General features: G+C 36.6%; 1 protein-coding gene and 1 long non-coding RNA gene across 5 annotated transcripts; one reads left to right on the top strand and one right to left on the bottom strand.

Annotated features, from left to right (window-relative positions):
- Positions 1-2,662: 2,662 nt before the first annotated feature.
- LOC142169459 (uncharacterized) lies at positions 2,663-3,846 on the bottom strand. Its single transcript, XR_012699320.1, has 3 exons — positions 3,712-3,846; positions 3,378-3,624; positions 2,663-3,217 (listed from the first exon to the last, which is right to left on the bottom strand). It is a non-coding gene; the product is annotated as an uncharacterized LOC142169459 (long non-coding RNA).
- A 4,266-nt stretch (positions 3,847-8,112) lies between these two features.
- On the top strand, positions 8,113-11,904 carry LOC107775724 (putative protein phosphatase 2C 34). 4 transcript variants are annotated; one of them, XM_016595480.2, is made up of 6 exons: positions 8,113-8,205; positions 8,843-9,112; positions 9,220-9,516; positions 9,723-9,840; positions 10,042-10,265; positions 10,587-11,904. In XM_016595480.2, exons 2-6 carry the CDS (start codon positions 8,861-8,863, stop codon positions 10,764-10,766), a joined length of 1,071 nt encoding a protein of 356 aa, XP_016450966.1. In that variant the 5' UTR covers positions 8,113-8,205; positions 8,843-8,860; the 3' UTR covers positions 10,767-11,904. The 4 variants fall into 4 exon arrangements, with proteins under 4 accessions (XP_016450966.1, XP_016450963.1, XP_016450965.1 ...); XM_016595477.2 differs by lacking the exon at positions 8,113-8,205 and adding an exon at positions 8,212-8,358; XM_016595479.2 differs by lacking the exon at positions 8,113-8,205 and adding an exon at positions 8,212-8,544.

The following is an 11,904-nucleotide window of genomic DNA, read 5'->3' as shown; positions in this document are numbered from 1 at the left end:
CAAAGCTTAAATCCGTCTACATCCTGTTCCTTATCTCCCATCCATCTAGTCTCCTAGAGACAAGCTATATTGATCTTCCTCTTATGGAGAATTTTCGCTAACTCTACAGACTTTCCCGTCAAAGTTCCTATGTTCCAAGACCAAACTCTCAACCTAGAGCCATCCTTATCACCCTTATCCCTTTTGCCCCTATCCCCTAAGGACACTCCCTCTCCCAAGGACATGACCTTACCCTGCCATCGTTCAATACAACCACTATAACCTAATACACACTAAGCAGGAATTACCACAGAAGTAGCGGCTAGCTAAAAAATAGTGCAAACAGTCCGAAACTAAAAGGCACAGAAGTAAGAATACGACTAATGAACTAGGAATGATAGTAGCAGCAAGGTATGTGAGACTAATTACTATAAAGAATGCTAAAAAGGTCCGCAAACAAATATAAGTGAGCTAAACAAATTAGCCACAATTAGAGCATAACGACTAATAAAGAGCACACTAGAGGCAAAGCAACAGGTGAACGGAATATAACAAAACAAAAATACACCATAATTAAAATATGAGGAAGACATTGACTATAGCTTAAATATGAACGTGAAGTTTGATTTTTTGCACAAATTAAGTTGAAGGAAAAAAAATAATTTTTGCCTTTAATAAGTACAGGTAAAGGCATAAATATTCCTGAACTAAAACGAAAATGTTGGTTATACACTTGTATTTTGCGGAGTCTGATTACCTATGTACTTATTTAAAGTGAAATTACTGTTGACAAGATTTATATTATGTGGTATAATACGAGTTTGACACGTGTTTTTTGACCATTTTATCTTTTATTTTTCATTTTTCTTTCACTTTCTTTTTCTATTACAAGTGTATTATTGCACACTCGCAAAAGACAAGTGTATAATTGACATTTAGAGACAAGTTTGAGGGATAATTATGCCTCTTCCCTAAATAATCACAACGTAATTGCGTTATCTTTGAACTTAACTAGAAGAAATTGAGAACTTTTGCGTTGTGGACTGTCAAGTTATTTAACTCAAAACTTGTTGGCCAAGCAGCTTTCTCCACGTTGTTGGTTAATAACGAATTGATTATCTCGCCAAAACCGAAATTGGTAACGTATAATTGTACTTTTTTCTTATTAAATTTGTAAGAAACTCTTTTATCCTACAGTTTTATATTCGAACGGATTTGACTATCGATTGTATTATTCTAAAGGATCATCAAATGATAAGCACCACAAATTAAACACAGTTATTCTTGTCAGAAAGGAGTGGGCATAGTTTGGACAAACCCAAAATTCAAACCGAAATCCGAATTTTTTGAATTTTTGGTTTGGATTTTTAAATTACGGATTGAATTTTGGATTAAATTTTTGAATTTCGGGTTGGATATTGGTTTGGTACTTCGAATTTTTTGATATCCAAAAATTCTAAAATTTTATACTTTATATTTAGTCCATTATCCATAATAATAAATTCAATACCTTACCCATTAAATATTATCCCATATATTCAATATTAATTACTAAGTTACTGTCAGAATACTTTCAATTTGGACATGGTTTTATTATTGCTACTTCTTATCCACCGTATTAATGTCTTTGTTGCATTTTTTTAATAATAATTTCATTATTTGAATACTTTATTTGGATGATTGCAGTGAAAATAAGGAACTTTTCAGGCAATATAACATGAGTACTTCGTTTGGATATTTATTTTTGTAAAAAGAAGATACAAACTCAAAACCGAAAATCCAAAATATCCAAACCGATTAATCCGAAATCGAACTTAAAAAATCCGATCCAATCCGAGCTTATTTGGATTGGATTTGGATTATTATTTCTTAAATCCGAAAATCAAAAATTCAAACCGAAATTTTCATATTCAATCCGAATTGCCCGAAAGCCCACCCCTATCTGAAAGGCATCAATTTTGATACATGTATACATAAATAGCTTTATTTATAGAGATGATTTTTTAAATAATATAGTTGTTTGATATTCTTGTATAAGTAAAAACTCAATAATTTCTTGATAAGGTGTTCTATCATCCTTAATCTCGAATTACACAATACAGAAAAAGAAAAAAAGAATACATAATCTGTACCAACAATCATAATTTCTTCATTATTATTCAGAAAAAATGTTTATGGTAAACTATTACAAAGTCTTATATCTCTATAATAAGTAGAAGTATATGCTGGGAGCTTCATATCTCTAGTACTAGCACTTTAAATTTGAAAAAAAAATAAAAAATCAAGGGAATGCCCATGTTGGACCAGAATCTTCTTCACACAACCTAAACTCTGAAGTGAGGAAGAAGGAGGCGATACAGTCGAAGCCGAAGAAAGAGAAAGAACCAAGTGGTCTGTCGAATGATCTAGAAAATAAAAGATCATACCCTATCATACATGGGCCTATCAGACACAACACACATTTGGGCCAAATACACAAAACATAAATCAGCAGCTCAATACAAATAAAGCACTGGACCTATTACTGCAGCCCAAATCTGGTCCACTTCAATGTAGCATATTGGATATAGCTGAAAGACACTCAAACCTTCCAGAACTTTCTTATCCAAATGCAAGTTACAACTAGAGTTATGGACAAATACATGTGATTATGGGCAAACACATAGGAATTAGGGACTTCTAATTAAATATAGTTGTAGTTGTCCTTTCTTCTCTTTTAAATACTTGTATAAACATACACATTGTACAAAACATTAGCATATCAAGAAGAAAGAATCGTTCTAACTTTCTTCTAATTTTCTACATGGTATCAGAGCAGTTGCTATCTGAAACCTTAATCTGTATTTTTTTTTCCAGTTAACCTCTTTTTCTTTCTCTTTTCAAATGGAAACAAATTCCACAGATGACTCCTCCAATGTTTCTGCAACTCACACAGTCTCTCAACCCACTATTGTGTTTATTGATTCCTCTCATCCCTATTATTTTCATCCATCTGACTCACCAGGCATGGTTCTTGTCAACTCACTTTTTGATGGAAAGGGATATGGAGGATGGCGTAGAGCCATAGTCATTGCACTCTCTGCCAAGAGTAAACTTAGTTTTATCGATGAAACTTATTCTGTACCTGATGCCTCTTCCACTGACTTCAAGTAGTGGAATCGTTGCAATGATATAGTTATATCATGGCTTTTGAACTCTCGGTCTCAGGACATAGCTGAAAATATCCTTTATTCTAAAACTGCAAATGACATTTGGAAAGAGCTTGAGGTCAGATTTGGACAATGCAATGGTGCTCAACTTTACCAGTTACAAAAGGAGTTGAGTGATCTAGTACAAGGCACCTCTGATGTGGCAGGATATTATACAAAGGTGAAAAGGATTTGGGATGAGTTTGATACCTTGAATACTTGTGTGCATTGCACCTGTGAGTGTGATTGTGGAGGCAAGTCCAGAACTTTCAAATTCTTTCAAGATGGTAGGCTCATCCAATTTCTCATGGGGCTTAATGATGCCTACTCAGCTGTAAGGAGTAACATTCTAATGATTATTCCTCTTCCTAGTGTCAATCAAGCATACTCTCTTCTCATTCAAGATGAGAGGCAAAGGGAAATTTATGTTGCACTACACCCAGTCGAGACTGCTTTCCTGGTACAAAATCAGAAAATCACTTTTCAGAAATATACTACTGGAGAAGGAAAGTTCAAAACCACTTTTGAAGGAAAGATGCATAACCTGATATGCAACTATTGCAAGAAACCTGGACATTTCATTGACAAATGCTATAGAATCATTGGGTTTCCCTCAACTTTCAAGTTCACCAAATCCAAAAGGTATCAAGCACGTCCTCACAGCAATGCAGCAATCATGAATGAAGAAAACACAACCTAGTCAGTCAACATATTGGAGGGACATGCAGCAGACAAAGTCATCACTCAAGAGCAGCTAAATCAGATCTACCAGCTTCTTCAACAGGTGAAGGTTTGCCAATAGGGTGAGCAAATTTCTGATGCAAATACTAGTGCCAACTGTGCTGGTAAAACAATCACTGCTCCTAACCTATATTGTCTTTCCTGTTTCCCTTACATGAATTCTACCTCCTGGATAATAGATTCAGGGGCTTCAGAATATATGACTTTTGAATATTCCATTTTATTCAATGTGAAATATCTAACCAAATCTCTGTATGTTAATCTCCCAAATTCATACAAAGTTAAGGTCAGTCAAGTTGGTAGTGTACATGTTCTGCCAGATTTAACCCTACACAATGTGTTATATGTTCCATATTTCAGATTTAACCTAATTTCAGTTCACAAACTCACTCAACAACTCATATGTACCTTGCTTTTCTCATCTTTTGGTACATTCTTGCAGGGCCCTTCACTGAAGAGGCCAGTGATAATTGGTGAAGTGAAGGAAGGCCTATATCTACTTAATCCGGCTTCTCTAAGTTCTGGACTAGCTTATGGAAGTCCATCAGCTTTTCAGTCTTATCCAGCTTGTAATAACCTTAGGAAAGATCTTGTCTCACATTTAGTTTCTTGTTCTGCTAGAGTCAGTTCTAATGTAAGCCTATGACACAAAAGGTTGGGGCATATGCCTCTATCTAGTATGCAAAATATATCCAGTTTTCAGTTTTCTTCTCTAACCAAGTTTAATGTTCCTTGTGATATATGTTCTCAAGCTAGGCAGACAAAAATACCTTTCCATTCAAGCAATATCAACACAAGTTCAATTTTTCAACTTATTCATGTTGATACCTGGGGACCCTACAAGGTACCAACTCATGATAATTATATATACTTCTTGACCAGAGTAGATGGCTATAGTAGAGGAACTTGGACTTATCTTTTAAGAACAAAAAGCAATGCTTTTTCAGTCTTACAATCTTTCATAGCAATGGTGGAAAGGTAGTTTGCAAGAAAAGTTAAAATCATTCGTTCAAATAATGCCTTGGAATTAGGATCAGCATCCATTTTTTCAAAAAATTTCTCCTCTAATGGAATCCTTCATCAAACTTCTTGTGTTGCTACCCCACAACAAAATGGAGTGGTTGAACAAAAACACAAATATCTTCTAGAGACATGTAGGGCTCTATTATTTCAGTCTGCTCTCCCTACTATGTATTGGGGTGATTGTTTGTTAACTGCTACCTTTTTAATCAATAGATTTCCTTCTAGAGTGCTTAATTTCAAAACACCTTTTGAAGTCCTTTTTGGAAAATATCCAACTTATGATTTTTTAAAATATTTTGGTTGCCTATGTTATGCTTCTACTTTACCTCATCACAAATCAAAACTTCAATCTAGATCAGTCAAATGTGCATTTCTAGGATATCCCTTTGGAAAGAAAGGATACAAACTATTAGATCTTCAATCTAGAATAATTTACATTTCTAGAAATGTAATTTTTTATGAGGATATATTCCTTTTTTCTTCTCCTACACGTGAACCACTCATTTTCCCTAAAGAAGTTTCTACTATATCCGACCAAACTCACTATTTCCTCCAGACTAATCACCCTTCTTCTTCTTCAGAATTCAGTCTTATTTCTACTCTCCCTCCTTTAATAGCATCACCTAGAACAACTCCTATTTTATCTCCTTTCTCCAGGATCACTTCTTCTCTATCTCCTACTCCCCTTCAACCTGCACTAAGGAGATCCACTAGGGACCACAATCTACTATCTTATCTGGCATATTATGTGTGTAATGCTGTGTACTTGACTGCTCTAACAGATTTGTGTTTTGCAGCACCGGTCTCACCTACTACCATACCTTTCACAGACCTTTCTCCTACAAATCAATCACTTCTCACCTCTATTTCTCACATCATTGAACCTACAAACTTCTCCCAAGTAGCTTTACATCCCTGTTGGCAGGATGCAATGGCTACAGAACTTCAAGCCTTGGAGGCCAACCAAACTTGGGAAATAGTTGAATTACCAAAAGGAAAGAAACCTTTACCATGTAAATGGGTCTATAAGGTTAAGTATAGATCTGATGGTAGTATTGAAAGGTTCAAGACTCGACTAGTTATCCGAGGGGACATACAAAGGGAAGGAATCGATTACAATGAGACTTTCAGTCCAGTAGTCAAAATGACCACTGTTAGATGCATTTTAGCAGTCGCAGTCAAAATGAATTGGAAATTATTTCAATTAGATGTCAATAACGCATTTCTTAATGGTGATCTACAAGAAGAGGTATACATGAGATTTCCATCAGGAATAACTTCACCTTCCACTAACCATGTTTGCAGACTAAAAAAGTTCTTATATGGACTTAAACAGGCTTCACGTCAGTGGTACACAAGACTTACTGGTGCCCTCAATTTCAAAGGCTATTCCCATTCTCTTAACGACTATTCCTTATTTTTCAAAAAGACAGCTTCTGGAATTTCTATTGTTGCTATTTATGTAGATAACATACTTCTAATGGGTGATGATCTTACAGAGCTTTCTAGTCTAAAATCATTTCTTAATTCAGAATTCAAAGTTAAAGATCTTGGAGAGGCTAGTTATTTTCTCGGAAGGAAATATTACGAGAAAAACAGGGACTAATTATCAGTCAGAGAAAGTTCACCTTAGACCTTCTTTCTGAATTTGATGTCCTTGATTCACGTCCAGCTTCATCTCCTTTAAACCCTAGTTGCAAGCTTCGTGCCGATGTTGGTGAGCCTCTTCATGATCCAACAATCTACAGGCGACTATTAGGCAAGCTCAATTTTTTAACCCATACTCGCCCTGACCTCTCATTCGTCGTTCAGCATCTGAGCCAATATATATAAAGCCCGCGTCGACCTCATTTTGATGCTGCCTTATGATGTCTCCGATATTTGCTATCTTCACCGGGGCTTGTGCTCTTTATGAATTCAGACCCCTCTTTTCAATTGCTCACCTTTTGTGACTCGGATTGGGGGTCCTGTCCGGAGACACGTCGCTCAGTAAGTGGCTTTTACATCAACCTCGGAGGATCCCCTGTTTCATGGAAATCAAAGAAACAATCTTCACTCTCCCTATCTTCTGCAGAGGCCGAGTACCGATCTATGAAGAAGGTCGTTGCAGAACTCACATGGCTTGTACGCCTTCTCACAAATGTCTCAGTTCCCCTCTCTTTGCCAGTTTCTCTTCATTCTGATAGCCAGGCGGCTATTCACATAGCAAAAAACGAGTCTTCTACGAACGGACGAAGCACGTAAAAATTGATTGTCACTTCGTCCGTCAACAGTTCCTCGCCGGCTTGATCTCTTTATCGTTTGTTCCTTCGACATCTCAGCTCGCAGATATATTTACTAAACCCTTTTCTGGACCTCTACACCACTCAATCATTTCCAAGTTGGGTGTGCTTTCTCACCCCTCCAACTTGAGGGGGGGTGTTGGACCAGAATCTTCTTCACACAACTTAAACTCTAAAGTGGGGAAGAAGGAGGCGATACAGTCAAAGACGAAGAAAGAGAAAGAACCAAGTGGTCTGTCGAATGATCTAGAAAATAAAAGATCATACCCTATCATACATAGGCCTATCAAACACAACACACATTTGAGACAAATACACAAAATATAAATCAGCAACCCAATACAATTAAAGAACTGGGCTTATTACTGCAGTCCAAATCCAGTCCACTTCAATGTAGCATATTGGATATAGCTGAAAGACACTCAAACCTTCCAGAACTTTCTTATCCAAATATAAGTTACAACTAGAGTTATGGGCAAATACATGTGATTATGGACAAACATATAGGAATTAAAGACTTCTAATTAAATATAGTTGTAATTATTCTTTCTTATCTTTCAAATACTTGTATAAACATACACATTGTACCGAACATTAGCATATCAAGAAGAAAGAATCGTTCTAACTTTCTTCTAATTTTCTACAGCCCGATGGTAGGATAATTAAATGCCCAAGTAAAACCTGGACAAAATCCAAGTCTAAAGTTGACATTATACAATAGATGTAGAGTTTACAGAAATTTCCTTTTATATTTTAATTTGTTCTAAAGGATAATATATTATAGTAGTACAAAGTACCCTTTGTGTATGTCAGATATTATACGAAAAATCTCATATTTGTTGTCTTCTTCTCCCGTATAAAGATCTAATCAAATTACCCTCTTAAGCATTGTGATCCATTTTGGCTATCACTGTCAGCTTTTCAGCTGTAAATAAGTCTCTTGTCTTTTCAAAAACTCATTTCTCAGACCATATTTCGCCAGAAAACAAAAGGTCCTGAACAAGCTTTTCCTTTTTATCCCGTTTTGATTAAGTATGGGTGTAATCTAGTTAGTGGAACAGTTTACATTTCTGTTGGATTTTGCTTCTTTGAAAGTGGACTACAGAAAAAAAAAAAACTGGACTTTGTTTTCTCGCTTACGCATGGTCTGACATCTTTCTAACAATTTGTGTCTCATTTGTTGAATGAGATTGTTCCATTCTGTGTTAATCTGCTCAATTTGATTCAGTAGAAGGGAAGTGGAAGAAGCTTGTTAAAGTTTTAAGCAGTTGTCTTTGTCTAGTCATACAGTATTTGACTGGGAGGGATTCTATGGGGAAATTCAACTTGGGGTATCAGTTCATTCTCTGAGATTTTCTGTTGTTGGAAATTCCATCTAAGAGTTTGAATAATTTTCTGCTTTTGTTGCACTGCTAAAAGGACCAAAAGGTTGTTCAATGTTTTAATTTTATCCCTTCCGGATTCATCATTTTTGGATTGTTGTATGTTTTAAAACATTAGTTGGATTCTAATATTTCTGAGTCAGATTACACCCCTTCTTTATCTCAGCTGACATTATCCAACTTCTACTTAATATAACATATATAAAGAACATGAAATCTGATTGTAAATTTTTACCTTTCACTGCAGGGTGTAACGAAGCTTGAAATGGGGCATTTTTCTTCCATGTTTAATGGATTGGCAAGATCTCTATCATTGAAAAAAGGAAGGGAAAACTCCGGGAATGGGAATTACAATGGAACAGAGGCTGCAGAAGCTATGGCTAAAGGAGCCAAGAAAAATGATTTTATATTAAGGTCTTCAGGGACTGTCAATGTTGATGGTTCTAAGAATTTAGCTTCTGTCTTCTCTAAGAGAGGAGAAAAAGGAGTGAATCAAGATTGCGTCATTGTTTGGGAGGTATTCTTTCTTCCGCAGTTGGCCAATTTATGGTTTTTCTCTCATAAGTCTTCCTCTTTGTTCAATATTAGCTCATGGCAATGCCTTTTGATTCTTGCTCATGGCAGGAATTTGGATGCCAAGAAGACATGATATTCTGTGGAGTATTTGATGGGCATGGTCCATGGGGCCATTTCGTGGCGAAGTGTGTTCGAGATTCAATGCCATCATCTCTGCTTTCCAATTGGCAGGAAATTCTGTCCGAGGCTTCAACTGATTCAGATTTCGATTTGGATTCTGATAAATTCGATATTTGGAAGCATTCCTACACCAAGGCATGTGCTGCTGTAGATCACGAGCTGGAACAACATCCTAAGATTGATTCATTCTACAGTGGTACCACTTCTTTGACAATACTCAGACAGGTAATACCAGTAGTTCTTTTGATGATATTAGCCAGTCATGGCTTTTTTAAGAATAATTTTACCTTGTTCATAATTTCACCCAACATTCTTAGATTATTCTTCCTTATCCTTTTATGTAACCTGTTGATTCTAGCTAGCATCATATCTTCTGGAGTTGATTTTTCATCTACAGAAGTTGCTCAATCATCCAAGTTTTTGTTTTGCAGGGTGAGGCTCTTTTTATAGCGAATGTTGGCGACTCACGCGCTGTATTGGCCACCATGTCTGAAGATGGCAACTTGGTGCCAGTTCAGCTCACTAAGGATTTCAAGCCTAATCTACCTCGTAAGTCCTCCTCTATACTTTCTTTTTCTTTCTAGGTATCCCATACTTGAAATTTACTGGCCCTACTAATCCAGATTCGTACCGGATAGGCTCGGTTTAAAACACTCTCTACCAATAAATTCTCCTCTATATTGCTCTCTTTTCTGCTCTCTGATGTATTAAATACCAGATGATTCACTATGGCCTGTATGTTGATTACAGAGGAAGCTGAACGGATAAAGCAGTGCAATGGCAGAGTATTTTGCTTGGACGATGAACCTGGGGTGCACCGGTTATGGCTGCCTGAAGACGAATCCCCCGGATTGGCTATCTCTAGAGCTTTTGGAGACTACTGTGTTAAGGATTTCGGACTAACTTCTGTTCCTGACGTGATTGAAAGATATATCACAAGCAAAGATCAATTTGTTGTGCTGGCAACGGATGGGGTATGTCTGGCCTTAATCTTATGCTATGACAACGATGTATTCGTCACAGATAGTAGCATATTCCTTAAGTAGGGCCAAAGAGAAGTAGGTAGGATAGAAATTCTAAGCATAAATAGGCTGGCACTAATCAGTAATCATCCATGATGGCCACTTAATGCTCACTGGTGAAATGTAAACTGCATTAAAAGGTTAGATTAGTAGGATAAAAGTTATTGTACTAAATAAACTGTCTCTTGTATATGCTTCAAATTGTCTACCTTTTAACTGCATAAAATATTTCTTTGAATCTAACTAAATGTTAACTTTTATTCCTTTGTGCAGGTTTGGGATGTTATTTCCAACCAAGAGGCAGTACAAATTGTGTCATCGACCCCAGAGAGGGCAAAAGCCGCTAAACGTTTGGTGCAATCGGCTGGCTGTGCCTGGAGACACAAGAGGAGAGGAATAGCTATGGATGATATTTCAGCTATTGTACTCTTTTTTCATTCTTCTCCCTTGTGACAACAAATTCACCCTGTATCTACACCAGAATAGAACTTAGTGAAAAAGCAAGTTTGCTTCTCCTGCTCTCACCCTCATCATCCCCAGACCCCCACCACAATTAGATAGAGCTGAAAGGAACAAAAAAAACCAACTGTTATTGGACTAAAATGATAATGAAGCAATTTTGGAGCTAAAGAGAAGATCAAGACACCTGCTTCTGGAGGTAACCATAAACATTTATAAATGTCTGTATTGGAGGAAAGGGAACACAACAAAGTCCCAAGAAAATGACCGATTGGTTGAGGAATAAGAGCAACAACCTCTTTTGATCCCATCAGCTGCTCCTATCTTTGTGCGCAGATATGCTTGCCTTGTGGTTTATAGGATGTCTGATAAATTAATCTAAGTGTATGCTAGTTGGTCTAGATACCACCATCTTCGGAAAGCATGACTATGAAATCTGGATTAAACTTGGAAAGACGTCTTGAATCCCCTCATCTCAAATATGGACAGTTCTTAAGTCAATTTGCCTAAATGATACTAACTGTCATGATCAAGCAAGCCTTGCACTTCTTCTAAGTGGCCACTACCAAAAATTCACCGTCAAGTAAAGAGGAGCTGCAGTTGGAGGAATACTAATATCATGCTCTGGAAACATAGGCCTACGCCCCAGAAAATAAGCAAAGGTGAATGTTCACTATTTAAAGGAAACCAAAGGGCTGTCAACTGAGGTATCATATCATTCACTAGGAGTTGCCAGAGATTTGGAAAAAATGCTCTAGAAAGAAGAACGAACTTGTTCCTCTTAAACACAAGGTAAAGCACAAACCAACACTTGAATCCCTCAAGGAAATCTTCAAAAGTGGAAATTTCACAACCTAAATGTCACACTGTTGCAGCCAAACGCACACGCAAGTATACGCGATCGTCAAGTAATAAAGTGATAAGGTGAGTGTCGAACCCACGAGAACTTGTGATAAACTATTAACTAAATTAGACTATCCTAATTATATAAACAAGAGTTAAACCTAGAAGTATATGACTCTGATCTAATTAAACTTAAAAGAAAATAAATAATGAACTCTGAACAAAGGAAGTGTAGATTTTTATGTTATCAATGTAATGAAAACGATCCAGAGTTATGGGCTGTCTAACA

This window comes from Nicotiana tabacum, chromosome 15 (genome assembly GCF_000715075.1).
Source record: "Nicotiana tabacum cultivar K326 chromosome 15, ASM71507v2, whole genome shotgun sequence".
Taxonomy (NCBI): domain Eukaryota; kingdom Viridiplantae; phylum Streptophyta; class Magnoliopsida; order Solanales; family Solanaceae; genus Nicotiana; species Nicotiana tabacum.
This window is presented reverse-complemented; position numbering and strand designations above follow the sequence as displayed.

Excerpts from the sequence above, each read along its gene's own strand:
- LOC107775724 (XM_016595477.2), top strand. Across the intron at positions 9,841-10,041 it reads TTTCAAGCCTAATCTACCTC|AGGAAGCTGAACGGATAAAG; the intron begins GTAAGTCCTCCT and ends TGTTGATTACAG. Across the intron at positions 10,266-10,586 it reads TTGTGCTGGCAACGGATGGG|GTTTGGGATGTTATTTCCAA; the intron begins GTATGTCTGGCC and ends TCCTTTGTGCAG.